The sequence below is a fragment of the Spermophilus citellus genome (genome assembly GCF_964194105.1).
Source record: "Spermophilus citellus genome assembly, chromosome: 12".
NCBI classification, from domain to species: domain Eukaryota; kingdom Metazoa; phylum Chordata; class Mammalia; order Rodentia; family Sciuridae; genus Spermophilus; species Spermophilus citellus.
This window is the reverse complement of record NC_138198.1, coordinates 83,566,728-83,582,312: the sequence shown is the minus strand read 5'-3', so window position 1 is coordinate 83,582,312 and position 15,585 is coordinate 83,566,728. Positions and strand designations below refer to the sequence as shown.

Sequence of the window (15,585 nt, the reverse complement as noted above, 5' to 3'; positions counted from 1 at the left end):
TCCTCTGTAGTCAGCTCTCCATATCTGCAGGTTCTCACCTGCAGATTCAATCACGTATCAAAAATATGTTTTTAAAAAACTGTATGTGCTGAACAAGTACAGACATTTTTCCTGCCATTTTTCCTTACACAATATAGTATAGCAGCAATTTACATGGCTTTTACAGGGTATTAGGTATTATAAGTAATCTAGAGATGATTTAAAATATACAGGGAGTTGTGTGTAGGTTATAAGCAAATATTATGCCATTTTATATCAAAGATTTGAGCATCTGCAAATTTTAGTATCCAATTCCTGTGGCTACTAGAGATCCAGCTATATTCACAGAGTATGTACTCTAGGTCCCCCAGGGGATTTACCCTCAGGTCCTTGGCTTGGGTCTCCACGTGCCGAATCTGCTCCAGGGTGCTGGCACTGGCACTCAGGCCTTGTAGCTGAGACTTGGCCAGACGGAGCTCCTCACCCATGGTGGCCAGGTCATTCAGGAGCGTCATAACACAGCTGTCACAATCTGCAGGGACCATAATCAAAGGTAAAAGTGCTGGGGCTGGAGCCAAGGGAAGGCAAAGAGAATGTAAGGGCTGGACCCACAAGCACATAGGTCATCACGGTCATCACAGGCAGAAGTCACAACCCTGGCCTTCTCAGGGAGGGATGTAGATTCCAAAATCAGGTAACACCTGAGCATTTTAAATAAAAATGGTGAGTCTATGCAACGAGTTGATTCTTTGGAATGTGAAAAAAATAATAACATATAGTTTTCATTTATGGAGTTTCATTTATATGTAATAACGTATAGTTTTCGTTTAATTTTTAAAAATTGATATGAGACTATTGAGGTTATTTATTTCTTAAGAAGTTTATCTACTTCTACGCTTTTCCCCATGCCACAAATATTGTGATAAGGGATTTATAAGCATTTCCCCCAATAGCTATATGAAGTAGGTCTAGTCATGTCCATTCTACGAGTAATGAAACCAAGGCCAGGAGAAGTAAGGTGGCTTGCTGAAGGTCATCAGTGAGTGGTTGACAAAAGCTGGATTTGACCTTCGATTGTCCTTCTCCATCTCCTCCCAGGGTCTGCTTTCCCCATTTTGAAACCCTGTTTCCCAGCATAGGGCTCATATCTTAAACCCCACAACCTGGGAACGGAAGGGCTTTCTTTTCTCACCATCACATTCTTCTGCAGGGTCACTATCTTTGGGTTCTTGGTTGATGCAGTCTGAAATCAGGAAAAGAGAAAAAGAAATCATTACCATTAAACTTAATCTTCCACCTGCTTTTTAATTTGGTTTTCAGAAAAGTTAGTTGGAGAAGATTTTAGCCATCCAACCACACAACATCACTGGCCCTTCCTTTTCCCACCCTCACCCACGCCATTGCTCATGGAGCAATTTCATCTCCCAGCAAGGCTGTGCAAGAACTTCTTTGGTCGCCTCCTTGATTATACTATAATTCTATTTCTTGTCTACAAAGGGCCACCTATATAGAGGACCATGCCTTTCTTATTGGATTAAAATTCCTAATTGTTAGTGTTAAGGCTTTCTTCAGTGGATAGTTCCCTACATGTTGACACTTCTTCTAAAATCATTCAAGCATATTGTACATTCACTGAGCATCTTTGAACATTTGCTGTGTACTGTGGTACAGGAAATATAGAGCCATCAGGACAAAAATCCCTGCTGTCCTGTGGCCTAATGGTCCCCTGGGATTGGCAAATGATAAAACAGTTTGACAGAGATAAGCACACAATGTTATTGGGTCACACTGCCAATGACTGCACATATGAGCTGAGCTTTGTTTGAGGTTCTTAACTACATTTGAGGAAAGCCCTGTGATCATCCTTGGACCTTCTTCACCCTTCACTTCTACTCTTTTTCCCATGCTATGAATTCATATATGAAATGCTCTCTCACTTCCCTCTGAAAAATAATCTAATTTCACTACAGCAAAAATTAAAGCTAGAAATTTTCCAAAACATGGCCCTTTTGTATTCTAAAAATATCATAGAGGCATTTTCTATCCTTACCACTTCATGTCATCTGGTAACTGGGTAGACATGCCTGCTATATTTCCATACAAGTAAAAAATGTTCAGCAAGATGGAGTAAAAAATGAAGTACTGAGACATGGCAATAAATACCCTATTCAAGACTGGCATTAATCCATTTCCTCTGCATTCCTTTGGTTATGGTTACTTGATTAGATCTAACCCACACATCCAGGGCTTAGTTCCACAACTAAAAGATGAGAGATTTTGTATAAGTGGTATTACACTACACCAATGGTATTTTCCTAATAAATCATATTAATATTTTTAAAAGAAGGAAGTGAATAACTCTTCCTTTTTGTTCTGTGTTGCTCCTAATGAATTCATACTAACTCCCATTAACTCTTTTCCTTGGTGTGTAGAATCTACCCCAGTTGCCTGTACACATCCCAGAATATGTGTAGCTATAAGAGAAAGAGTATTTTGATGCCTTCAGATCCACACAAAGAAGCCTAATGTTTAAGACAACCCTACAGTGTCAAAGAGAGAGCTCAGCAAATTGCCAGAGTCCAAAGTGATTTTTATCTATAATTGCTTGGGTTTTAAAGATAATTTACTCTTAAAAACCCTAATAGAAGTAAGTTACTCAATAAACCTATAAAAGATACCTAAGCATTCCCAGGTATAATTGCCAGGTTATTGAAACAAGGGGATAATTTGTTAGCTGGAATTGAGTATTATATGTCCTAAAAATTTGCGCTTGGGTCCTTATATTTTTATTTTATATCAATTTTACAAATGCAGATTAGCAGAGATGTGCACTAATCTTACCTCCAGTTAGGGGGTCACAAGAATGTAACTGGCCATTGCTGTTACAATTGCATGGTCGGCAGCTACCTCCAAACTTCTGGGGATTCCCAAAATATCCTGGTGCACATCTACAGAAAATAGAGAAAGAATGAGAAACACTCCAACAATTCATCATTTATCCCACCTAATTTTCTTATATCTAACTCTCTGTTTGGGATACTGTAGCCCTACAGAAGGAATGGTGACATAGATTTGCAAGAATAAATGAATGTTTCTCAGTATAGGGATATTTATCCCTTGAATGAGGCTGTTGAGCGATTGCTCCTTCCCTCCTTTCTTGCTCCCAGAACTACCAAATCCCCAAATATCCAGATAGCCTAATGGCAGATGAGCAGAATGTACACTGAAGCAAATGGTTTGATCAATATGTAAATCAGGGATGACTGAATTTTATGGAAGAGTTATATTCCTAAAGATAACACACAATTAAATATTGCTTAACTAAAAACTAATTTCTTCCTAGCAACAATTTTAAAGTAAGACTCATAAATTTCAGACTTCTGCAAAGGAAGACTTTCTTCTTATTTTCTAATGTATTATTTCAAGGCTGCATAATTCATACTTGCACCAATTGCTGCAATGGGGTATATAAAGAGCTCAAGCCACTGAGAGCAATTATTGCTGCTGCTTCTGATCTTGAACCATTATTATTCTAGATAATTTAGTGATAAGTACAAGTTTAAAGATCATAAGTCCTTCATTCTTAGAGTCTATTTTTTAAAAAGTAAAACAAATACATGTTAATGTTTCTGGCACTGAGATGTCAATTAAAATATTTCCATTTAGCAAAATTCCACTTCCCACCCTGTCATACCCAAATTGATATATAGTGTCTTATCATCAATGGAATTGTTAGAATCAAAGAAATATGGTAACTCTTTTTACAAAATTTAAGCTTTGCATTAAAAATTGTTAGGCAATTTCAATGTCCTTTACCAATGAATACACCTACAATTTAATGCAAAGTACATGGGTTTTGGGTGAGGAAGATCTGGCTGGACTCTGCCCCCACCACTTACTACTGTGATCTTGTGCTGTTGCCATAATTCTTTGAGCTTCAGTTTCTTCATCAATTATCCCCAGGAAAACATAAACTCCATGAAGACATGGTGTATGTTTTGTTGATTTGTTTGTTTGTTTTAGGCTGTTTTGCCCATTCATAAATTCCTAGTACTTGGGGTAGTGCCTGGCAGATATTAGAAGTCAAATAAATATTTATTGAACAAATGATTAGACTTATAATACCTACTTCGGTAATTGGATGTAAGAAAAAAATGTAGTAAAGAAGCTAGTATAATGCACATAACAGACACAATAAAAGGTAGCTAAGATTGTAAGACATGATGTAATATTCATTTTATAATTGGTGCCATCTGGGATTATTTGGTGTCAGAAAGTACACAGGAATCAGAAAACTCCCATATTCCCTAATTATCAAGAAGACAGCTAGGCTGAGGTGGTTTGTCTGAGTCTACTAAGCAGGATGGTAAAATACTAATAATAGGGCTTTATTATTTTTTTTACATATTTTGCCAAACAAACCATGTTATGCGGGACATCTATGTTCTAAAATACTTTGTCCTACTTATATCTAAACTTTCCATGTAATAGACACGGAAGCACAAAGCATCTTATATTAAAATCATATAAATATTCAGGAAGTTTGATTCCATTTCTTCCTTATTTCTTCAGAGCATTAGCAACTGATTGTAAGAAATATAGTTGGTTCTCTTTTTTATGGCTAAACATAATGGATTAAAGTGAAAGTTCCTGATTTCACTGATGACTTGGGTACAGTAAATAACGTGCCGAGGACATATTTATAATCCAAGCTCTATGTGGCCAAGGGAAGAGAGGCAGATGAGCACGGCGGGGAGCTAGAAAACCTTTCCCACAGTGGCCCTGGGCAGGCTGCTCCTCCACCCACGGAGGCTCCTGTCTGTGGTATATTCTCCCTCTATTGTCCTCATGTTTGTCATTTCATACTTAATGACTAGTGCCAGTCACGATGCCTGGAAACCCAATCAATGTTTAACAATCGAAAAATGTTGACATCAACCTGTCATTTACCTGTGAAAAAGTTCTTAAAATTTTTAAGAAACAACAGCTTGCTTTCTTGAGACATTCAAGGTAACAAACATAAGCCAAGAGAACTGTTAATTAAAAATTTCTCTTCACATCAGCTGCCTGCCAAATAAATAGATGCCTCATCAAGAAAGTTGCTGTTTTCTGTTTCTCTGTTTGTGGAGAACCATAAGGAGGATTAAATTAGAAAGCCTCTCCTAGGTGTGAGCTTATAGCTTTTAAATCATGGGGCCCAGAATACCTGCCCAGACCCCAACCCATCCATCCTTCCGGTATCTTTACAGCTGCCCCCTTCCTTCCTCACCCATCAGGGTTGGTTGGATGCCCCTTCAATTGCAATCCAACTTAGCCCAGTGACCTTGTGCTTATTTTCATGTCTGTCCACCCATGGCCTTAAAGCCCTGGGGGATCCACTCTCTCTTTGCTAATGTGTCTCTAGGGTTTAACATGGTGCTGAGCAGATTCTAGGAACTCCATGCATGTTGACATTGAAAGAATGAATGAATTTAAGGCCAATGTGAGAAAGGTTCCTTTGGCTAAAATGGAAAATAGAAAATGAAAGACACTTAGCTACAGACACTCAAATTACTACAGAATGGTGTCCTGAGCTGTTACTCGGTGACTCCATGATCAGGCAGGCCCACCTTCCAAATGAAGCAGAGATCTTCTTCTTCTTGGGCTTTCTTGTACTTCTCCAACTTCCTACCTCTATTTTGTGCTCCAATGGTTCCAGTCATCCCTTAGGTTTACCCAAGTCCCACCCTGTTCACAAAACATTTCCAACAACCGCAGTCTACAGTGGCTATGCCCTACTCTGAAATCTGGTTGAATTAATTTTCTTGCATTTTATTTTTTAATTTGGTCCAACTCTTCCCAACCTTAGCTAGAAAACTAATAAGCCAGAATGACCAAGGAATAAAATTTAGATGAAAGTTACAGGGGAACCTTACTCAACCAAATAGTCAAAGGCATTTTATACTTTCAGGAACAATACATCAATGATAGGGCACGAGAACCAGAGTACAGAAATAAATCCATGTGCCTATGGAAATTTTCCACATATGCATTAAGTTTCTTGAATTCAACTGAAAGAACTTGGTAAAAGAGAGTAGGAGGATTGGACAGCGTGAGAATGAGAGAAGGAAAAGTGGTGGGAAGGTTTGGTGCCTATTTCAGGCAATGAACACATTTCTGGAGAGAGCACCACAGGCAGGATGGGCACCTGCCACTCCCCCAGCTGGTCTAGTTCCTTGTGCCTGTCCTAGCATGAACATCTCACACTGAAAATAGTTCTGGAGAGTAACCAAATCCTACCTATATTTGATGCAACAGGGTCCTTGGCTTATTGAGAGACGGGATATTAGGATATTTAAGGTTATTTGACCCCTGGGAAATTTTTGCCTTACATATTGACCCATGTAGTGCCTGATATATAGAAGCTAATCATGAACATCAGTTAATGAATAACCAAAAGTGTAGCTCTACTGCCCCTTTATTCTCTTGTTTCATAAGCATTATTTGAACACCTATTATGTGACCAGTACCATGCTAGCTACCAGGGATTCAAAACTGAACAAGTGACAGACTGTTCTCAGAGTGTTCAAAATATAGTGTGGGGATAGGGAGTGTGTGTGTGTGTGTGTGTGTGTGTGTGTGTGTGTGTGTGTGAGTGTCTAGGGATATCTAGGGTTGTGGAGACATGTGTGTATGCATGAATATATAAAGTTATATCTGTGTACAGGTAAGTAAGGATATGAAGATGGGGGTGTGTAGAGATGAGCACACGTGAAGGGGTAGGAATATGCAGGAATGTTTATGGGGTTAGGAGTATGTAAGGTTTGGAGGGAAATATAAGATGTACGGGGGAGGAGCAAGTAGGGATGTGGAGTGGGGTAGAATATGTAGGGTCAGAAGTAGGAGGACCCTGGGGGTTAGGAGAGAGAGGGTGTGTAGAGATATTTGTGGGAGAGGTAGCTGTATGTAGGGGTATATGTGTGGGGAGTATTAGAGGTGGAGGAGGGGCATGAGAGATGAGTGTGGGAATTGGGGTACACAGGCCATGCCTTGGGGCCCCATAGGGCTACTTGTGGGTATGTATACCTGTTGTGCTTCATTCTCAGATTTCTGAATCATGTACAAAGCAAGAAGGGAGGAGCATCAATGACTGATTACAGGAACAGTCTCGTGTCTTCCCCAAGAGAACTTGTTTCCAGTCCTTGGAAAAGGAACAGCCACACTGTTGCCCCAAGCCCAGCCCGCATCCCTGTTCTGTGCCAGCAGCACACACTGGCCAGCTGCCAGGTCCCCATCTGCAGGTGGCTGGGAAAGGGGGGGGGCAAGGAGAGGGACACCCACCTCTCGCACTGTGCTCCTGCGTAGCCGGGTTTGCAGGCACACCTCACGTTGGCCCCACTCACGACACAGCCAGTGGCAAAACTTAAGAGGAAGAAAGAGACAGGCCACAGTGAAAACATGATCCCTCGGGCTTCGTGCTTAATTCTCTTTTACCACAAAGGGCAGACTGTATCAAGTGAACACTGAAACCCACTGCATCAACAAAAATTTCCCTTGAAGAAAGCTTTGCCCCTCTAGACTGGTGGTGCTCAGGATGAATTATGTCAGCTAACACTGGACAAACTGCAGGGGATAAGAACTGAAAGGCACCCATTTTTTTTTTTTCTGATTGGAGAGGTGCATTCCTTCTCTCGGGACAAAGCAGAATAACTCACTCTGGAAGAGATGATTACAACAACATTTTTTCCAGGAATAACAAGGAAGCAATGCAACAAGTCTAGGCAGGGGGATTAAAAAAAAAAAAGGAAGAGTTCTATTCTTTTTAAAAAAATGTCTCCTTGCTTATTCTAGTTTATTTTGTATTCAGCATATGGCTAAGGCGGAGGAGGTCAGGTGGCGGGGGGAGGTCAGGCCAGGGGGGTGGGGGGACTGCCCAGAGAGGAGCACAGAGCCAGCTCAACCCTACTTGGTATTTTTGTGGGTTCAGTTATTGGCAACTTTCAAATTAAGCCATAAAATTTGGATTCTTCTTATTTTAGCTCTAAACTGATATATATTTGAAAAGAAGCCCCCTGTCCCAAAAGAGATCATGTAAAATTGTGATTGTCAGCTGGGTTCAGTGTCCTTCTACCTGTAATCCCAGTGGTTCGTGAGACTGGGGCATGAAGATCACAAGTTCAAAGCCAGCCTCAGCAATTTAGTGAGCCCTAAGCAATTTAGCAAGTTCCTATTTCAAAATTTAAAAAAATACAAAAAGGGTTGGGAATGTGGCTCAGTGGTTACGTAGCCCCTGGGTTCAATCCTCAGTACCAAAAAACTTAAAATTTTTTAAAAAATTAAAAATTGCAAAATATCTATGCTGTTCATTGAACATTACACTGACATAAATCTGAGGGGAAATTGCTTTGCTTATCATTTGCTGATAAGAGAATTCATAGTTGGGAAGCCTCTGTTGTCCTATTAGATGGACTCAGACACCTCTACAGGGACAGTTCGGAGTTTTTAAACAGTATTGCTGTTGCCAGAAGGAGAATTCTATGAAAACATAGCTTTACTGATAAACCCGAGGAACTACATGTTACTCCAACTCCGACAGAGCAAGAAGCTGACCTTTATGGGAAAAAAATGCTTTGCAACCAAAAATGAAAAGGTTTCCCCAAACAGCTGGTGCAAGCTTGCCACTTTATACTCCTGCCAGCTTCTGTTCAAGCAAGTCTGGGCAAGCGTAGTGACAGATCCCTGTACAAATAAACCTGCAGGACTGGGCAGGCTGAAAAGGTATCAAATACATAGATAGCAAAGCGGAGTGAACATTGCAAAGACAGATCTCCAGAAATACACACTTGGCCACGTGACTTCTAGAGATGTGAAGTCTTGGCCAATTTGTCTGATATCAATCCACTTTATGGCCCCTTCTTATTTCTGAGCCTGTGGACTCTGGATTACTTTACCAGTTTCTTGATTTTCAAACTGACTCGTGCTTTGCTTCCTTGTCTGTTATGTTCTTCTTTGCTTGGACCCCAGGGTGAACACAGGAGGAGCAAGAAGATGACCAGGTGCCAAACCCAAGCAGAACATGGATAACCATAAAAAGAAAATGGTGTCTCTACCTACATAGATTGTTGGCCTCCTGAATGACACTCAGATCCTCACTCAGGGGGTCAGAACTATCCCAAGTCTTCTATCACACTAATGATAAAACCTAGATGTTGGCTGAAGCCTGCCAGGTTCAACAGGACCTGAGACCCAGCTGACCCTCCAGCCTCATCTCCAGCCCTCTTGGAACTGAGAGAAAACCTAATTAAACCCTCCAGCTCCACTTACTTTTAGTTAATTCCTTTCAGCTCACTTTTAAAACCACTCATCTGGAGGTCACGCAGCTGAGCAATATGTTATTAGTCTCCCACTAGCTCTGCTATAGATAACGCCTCTGATGGGTGGCTCTCGATGATAATGGTTGCCTAGGTTACTTGCCAGGGACTGGAAGGCTGCTTTTGTTGAAACCGCCAACTCTTCACTGGGACCCGTGCAAGTGTCCTCTTTGAATGACTTCTCTGACGTCAAGGGACCAAAATACTCTACCCTCAGATCAGGCTAACGCTGCCATTTTCTGAACATGTGTCCTCTGAAGAACTACGGAGATTGATTATGCACATACAGACCACTGATTGCTTTGCTTTCCCTCACCTCAATCACCTTTCCCCCTGCTGTAAATCACCCTGTTTCTTTATCCCATAAATATTCCTAAATTCTACTCTTAGGAAGATGAATTTAAGACTTGCTCTTCTGTCTCTGCACTTGACCACCTCATGAATAAACTATTTCTTTTGCAAAACTTGTCAGTTCAGTGATTGGCACATAGTGTGATGGGCCAAAGGGCCTGATTGGATACATTCTTCTTGCACTGCATTTCTGCTCCTCCTGTCTGTAAGCACAGCTTCCTAGGGGCTTCCCCTGGGGACCTCATAGCTAAGATACTACTTTGCTTACTTCACCCCATCATTCCAGTACCTGCTCAATAACTCGAGGCTTCCTTAGCGATTCCCTCCTTTGGTTTTTATTTCACTTGCTTGTTGAATGTGTTCATTTTTTAAATATAACAGCTTTATTGAGAAAAAGGTCAGGCCAAAGGGCTATCAAATGCATAGAGAACAAAGCAGAGTGAACATTTACATACCATACAATTCGCCCATGTGAGTTGCACAATTCAGTGGCCTGGGACAGTTATAGAATTGTAGAACCATCACCACAGTTAAGCTAAGGATATTTCATCACCCCCAAAAGAAACCACAGCAGTTTCTTTCCTTTCCTCCCATCTCTCCTCCTCACCCCCAGTTCCAGGCAACCACTAGACCACTTCCTGTCACTAAGGTTAATTCCAAGCTTCTACAGTACCTGTTGGTATGAGGACACGGACAGACCCTACAGGATCCATGGACAGCGTTCCCATAGTGACCCTCCTTGCAGCGTTCACAGTGATCTCCAGCCGTGTTATGCTGACAGTTCTTGGGACAGATGGACAGGACAATGAAGAGCAGCCTATTACATTTATTAGTTTTGAGGTCATTATAGTCTTACACAATTATAACTTAAGTCCTCTGACTCTACAGTGATATCAGTTCTGCTAACCGTGTGTTCTTCCTATCTAATCACTGTTGGTGCCACACACACACAAAGCAGGTGACTTCTATAAGTTATTTGGAGGCATGATGTAGTGGAGAGAGACCAGCTAGGTTCAAATCCTGCTCTGGTAATTTCCTTCATTTCTCTACACTTTACTGTTTGTTTGTTTTTTAATCAATTCTCTGATGTATCACTAAATATAATTTTAATTCACTTAAAATGTACAGTTAGAATAATGCCAATTTCCAAAGCTGTTGGGAGAATTAAAAAAAAAAAAAAACAAGGTGTTTGACCCTGGGTAAATGTAGATTTTCTTCCCTTTTTCCTTTAGATTGCTCCTGTGAAGCTAGGTATGCAGCTTAGTGTAGGGGGTTTACCTAGTATGCACGAGGCCCTAGGTCCAATCCCAAGCACCACAAAAGGAAGAAAGAAAACAAAGAAAAAATAATTTTGCTCCTATGAAGATTAACTTCATTTTATTTCAAATTCACTTAACATTGATACATTGAAGAGCAATAAAATTTAAATGTTTTTAACACCTGGAATTTGTGAAAATAATAAAAAAAAGTTGCATAGGATTTGGAGGAAGCACTCAAGTCCCAAAGAAGCAAGAAATTATTTCTAAGCATTTTACTTACATAATGCAAATTCAATTAACCTCATGTTAAGGTTAATGTGTAATAAGTTGATCTTCCGTACAGTGTTGCGATAGAATTTTGCAAGTGAACTATTGACATAAAGCCTAATGGATTGTGTGAAATTTGTTTTGTGGAATTTTTAATCCAGTATAACCTTTGTTGGCTTTGCCCTGGTAATAAAGATCTAAATGCACAAAAACATATAGGAAAATTCCCCTTGCCCTGGAAATTAGGCAATTCAGACTTTTTTGTATTAATTAAATGATCTGGAATGAGTATAATTTAAAATTTTTACTTATATATATTTCACCTCTCTATGTCTTCATGCAGAGGTAGCACTTGAGCAGGAAACTGTAATAGGTGTGAGTTTTTAAATAATATCTGAAGCTCATCTGGGAAAACCAAAATACACACATATCATGAGAGGAGTGAACTTGTTTGCAATGGGAGAGAAAGACTGCCCTGCGATCCTGAATGTCATCGTTTTGTCTAGATTTATCAAATCCACCCTTTGGGAACCTTTGAGTAAATGAGAATTATACAAAACTGTTAGGTAGGAGGAACAAGTTCTAGTGTTTTCTACAAGCCTGAAGTATGACCCAGTCAACGATCCTTTATGGTATATTTCAAAACAGCTAGGAGAGAGGATTTTGAATATTCCTAACACAAGAAAATGATAAATGTTTGAGGTATTTGATATGCTAATTACCTGATTTGGGCTTTCCATGTTGAATGCATGTATCAAAATATCACACTGCTCCCGCCATAAGTATGTACAATTATTATGTCTTTTGAAATGAACAAAACACTATGATGTTAAATAGTTTTGTTGTTGTTCTAGATATAGAACTGTGCTATAAACACAGGAGATTAATGTTTTAGAAAATAGGATGCTATTCACATGTTCCCATGTGATCATCACCGGAAAGCTCACCCTATCTGGAATCCTTCCTTCCTTCCCCAAATCCCACTGCAGTGTGGATTTCTTCTTTCTGTTCAGACATTGGAAGCAAATCCACCCTACTCCACAGAAAAGCACTGTCCCAGTGTCAAATGAGGACATGAATGATTGCCTTTGCCTTTTTTTTTTTTTTTTTTTTTTGCTCAGCTGTCCTGACCCACTCATGAAACATAATTTTGAGCTAATTATTTACATTTCAACTCTAGATTTTCTTTCTTTTTAATGCAAATCACAAATAAAGAACATGCCTGGATAGATATAGTTTAGTCCTATGCCTACTTAGCTCCAAGACAGAAAACACTGGAGAAACAAGAATTGCACTTGAGGGCATCTATATCCTGCTCAAAACACTCTGACTGCTGATTCTCCCCAGGGGTGAGGAAAAGAGGTTCCTGGAAGGGGGTCAGAGCCATGCTACTTAATGAATTCCCATAAGAATGTTTCAAATCCCCATGCTAAGAGTTGATGTTGGATTCTCTGGAAGCTGTCTTGATCAGTCCTGCAAACTTATATGTGAATTATCCCTGATTTTAGAGATTTACTTTGAACCTTGAGAGACCAAGGTCAATTTGCAGCAGAATAGGCCTAAAAGACCTTTTAATATTGAAAGGTACTTGGTCTCTGCACCACTGTGCCTTGAGAATGCAAGATGCTTTCTTGGCTTTCCATGTAAAGGCATATTTTGGAGTAGAATCAGTACTTAGTACTTGCCATTGAGCAGTTCGTTGAATGCAGACAAGAGCTCCATGTGTGCATGTGTGTGTTCACATATGCATTTATGTGCATAGCATATGTACTACATGCACACTACACAACAAGCCTCTTGAGAGTAGGGATTGTCTCTGATGGTTTTTTACTCTGGCACTTGGCTCAGTATCTATCACATTAGCAAATACTCAGTAAGGATTTCCTGAATGAATAGTCTTTAGGGGCCATGTGGTTATTGGAGACAAGTGAAAACAGGGTGAAAAAGATAGGAAATGGGAAACAAATATCTTATTTGATTAAAATATGAATTATGATTCTTATAGGTTCTCCTTTCACGGGGCAAATCGACTGTAGAGAAAATTCTTTGTTCTTTGGCAGCTTTTATAATGTGGACTTGACATTTTGCAATGGCTCGGTGATAAGATAAATATTTATTTTTAATTAAGGCATTCACTTGTGTTACACACAACCTATAGTATCCAACATAAACTGTTATAAAGAAAGGCTTAGGAGCTGGAAAACAACCTTTCTCAGTGTCTTTTCTTCTGTTTGAACTTATAAGGTTACAATCCAACACAATATTCTATCAGGCAGCCCTTCACAACCCTTTCCTGTTCTGGCCTGTCCCATCTTGCAGAGGAAGCAGCTCCCTGGGACATGCTGAGCTGGCTCAATACAGTCTAGGAACTATGAGCAGTGGAAACACACAGTAGTTGAATTATAGGAAGTCCATGGCAGCAGAGGGGAGCCCTCCAAGAACACAGCACTACTGGGGCCCTCTGTATTCCTGGAGTGAGGATGTTCTCTCCTTCCCTTGACGGGGAAGGTCCTGGCTACTGGGCAGAAGAACTCGGATCAAAGGGAGGAAGGAAGCAGAATAAAGAAGATTCAGCTTTGGGATGAAAAAGGAAAAAAAAATTCCTAAGAAACTAATTTTATGTAGGAGGATTTTATAAAACATCCCGAAAGAAGTTCATTTTCAGTGGAAAATCAATAGAATCTGGAGCCTTGAGAAAAGAAGTCAAATGCAGGCCCTGAGGAGGCTGAGGGGAAAGGGAAGTGAGATGGTACTTTCCTTTCCCACACACCCTGCACTTACCCACCGTTCCCATAAGCCCACTTTGTCTTGGCAATGGTGGGGGGTTTCTTTGACTGATTGAGCGTGAGCCATAAGCGTTCCTCAGTATTTCCTTTTCCCCTGAGTGCTTTCTTGAGTTACTGCCCACCTGACAGTAGCCAGTCCTCCTCTTGCAACCTCCTCCCTCCCCAACAGAACTGGGGCTCAAGGTAACACAGCTCTGACATTATATGCTGGCAAGAGCTAAGTCCCCAGGTCCACCTTCTAATATAATTTAATGAGGCAGAGATGTAGAAACCAAGGTGTAATGGAACCGTTCAGACAGCTGTTCTCTCCTGATACTGCATGTTAAGATGAAGGAAAAAGTAAAATGAAATATACATAACTCAGCCTGACGGCGCTGGAGCCTCCTACATGGTCATAGCGACCTCTACTTAGGGTGTGGTAAGAGATGACACTGATGTCTCAGGGCACTGTAGGAGGGAAAGAGGAGAAACAGATTGCCTGCAGATAGCATCAGACTATCAATTTACTCACAATACATATGCCGGAGCCATCCTGGCATCGATTTGAATGTCCGTTGCAATTGCAGGGAACACACCGTCCGGTAAGCGAGCCTTTGTTATCCCAGTAGTATCCAGGGCTACAACCCTATTTTTCAAAAAAAGTGTTTAATCAATACAAAGAAAGAGAACAATTACTGTCCAAAGCACATGACAATTCTAACTGAGAAGACTTCATTTCCCTTTTCTTTCCTTTAGTCAGTGTGTGCATTTCTAATTTCAACCACTAGCCTGGTCCACCTGCTTTTTTTTGTCAGGTCATGTTCTTTTTCCATGCCACAGTGGGTGTGTAAGATGCATGACAGGGAACTCAGAGAGAGGGAAGGGGTGGAAGTGGGGTCCCTCTTCTCCTGCTTCCTGTTTGGTTTTTGGGGTACTGGGATTGAACTCAGGGGCACTCAAACGCTGAGCCACATCCCCAGCCCTATTTTGTATCTTATTTAGAGACAGGGTCTCACTGATTTGCTTAGTGCCTTGCTTTTGCTGACGCTGGCTTTGAACTTGTGATCCTCCTGCCTCAGCCTCCCGAGCTACTTCCTGTTTGTTTTAAGGATGGGTGGAGGCATGGATGGGTAAAGGGGATCAGGACTGTGGTTCTTCTGGGGACGAAAGCTAAGAGTAGCTGAGTCCTCTCAAATCATGGGTTTGGGTTGATGGAAGGAGCAACAGAGAAGGAGGAAGATTGAGGTGGGGTAGAGTCTTCAATGGGGCTTGCACAATAATGGCCAAATTATTGGAATCACCTCACTGCCTCTTATTCATCTGTGGACAACAGGGAACCCCAGGGGAGGCGAGGTGCTTGAATTCTCATACAGGACTATTCACCAATATTTGGTCCATGGTGAACACACTAAGACCCAGCCTGAGAGAGTCTCCTTGGGTTTGTTCAATATTGCTTTAATTATTTCTATCTACAGTATATGGTCTCCTTCCTGAGTAATAATACTAGTTGTTAGTTTTCATCTAAATAAAAATAATTATAGTTTTTCATGAAGTGATTCTAGTTAAGAAAGCCTCCAATAAATTAAAAATTAAAAAAGCAATGATCCTGGTTGC

General features: G+C 40.6%; 1 protein-coding gene across 2 annotated transcripts in view; it reads right to left on the bottom strand.

The window, feature by feature from the left end:
• Positions 1–15,585, bottom strand: part of LAMA3 (laminin subunit alpha 3) — a 244,899-nt gene that overhangs the window by 57,372 nt on the left and 171,942 nt on the right. For both annotated transcript variants that reach the window (XM_081263355.1, XM_081263356.1), the window contains 6 exons: positions 14,504–14,617; positions 10,354–10,463; positions 7,300–7,380; positions 2,821–2,927; positions 1,172–1,222; positions 360–511 (listed from right to left, as the gene is read on the bottom strand). In XM_081263355.1, the coding sequence (XP_081119481.1) occupies positions 360–511; positions 1,172–1,222; positions 2,821–2,927; positions 7,300–7,380; positions 10,354–10,463; positions 14,504–14,617 (615 nt within the window). The remainder of the gene's footprint in view (positions 1–359; positions 512–1,171; positions 1,223–2,820; positions 2,928–7,299; positions 7,381–10,353; positions 10,464–14,503; positions 14,618–15,585) is intronic.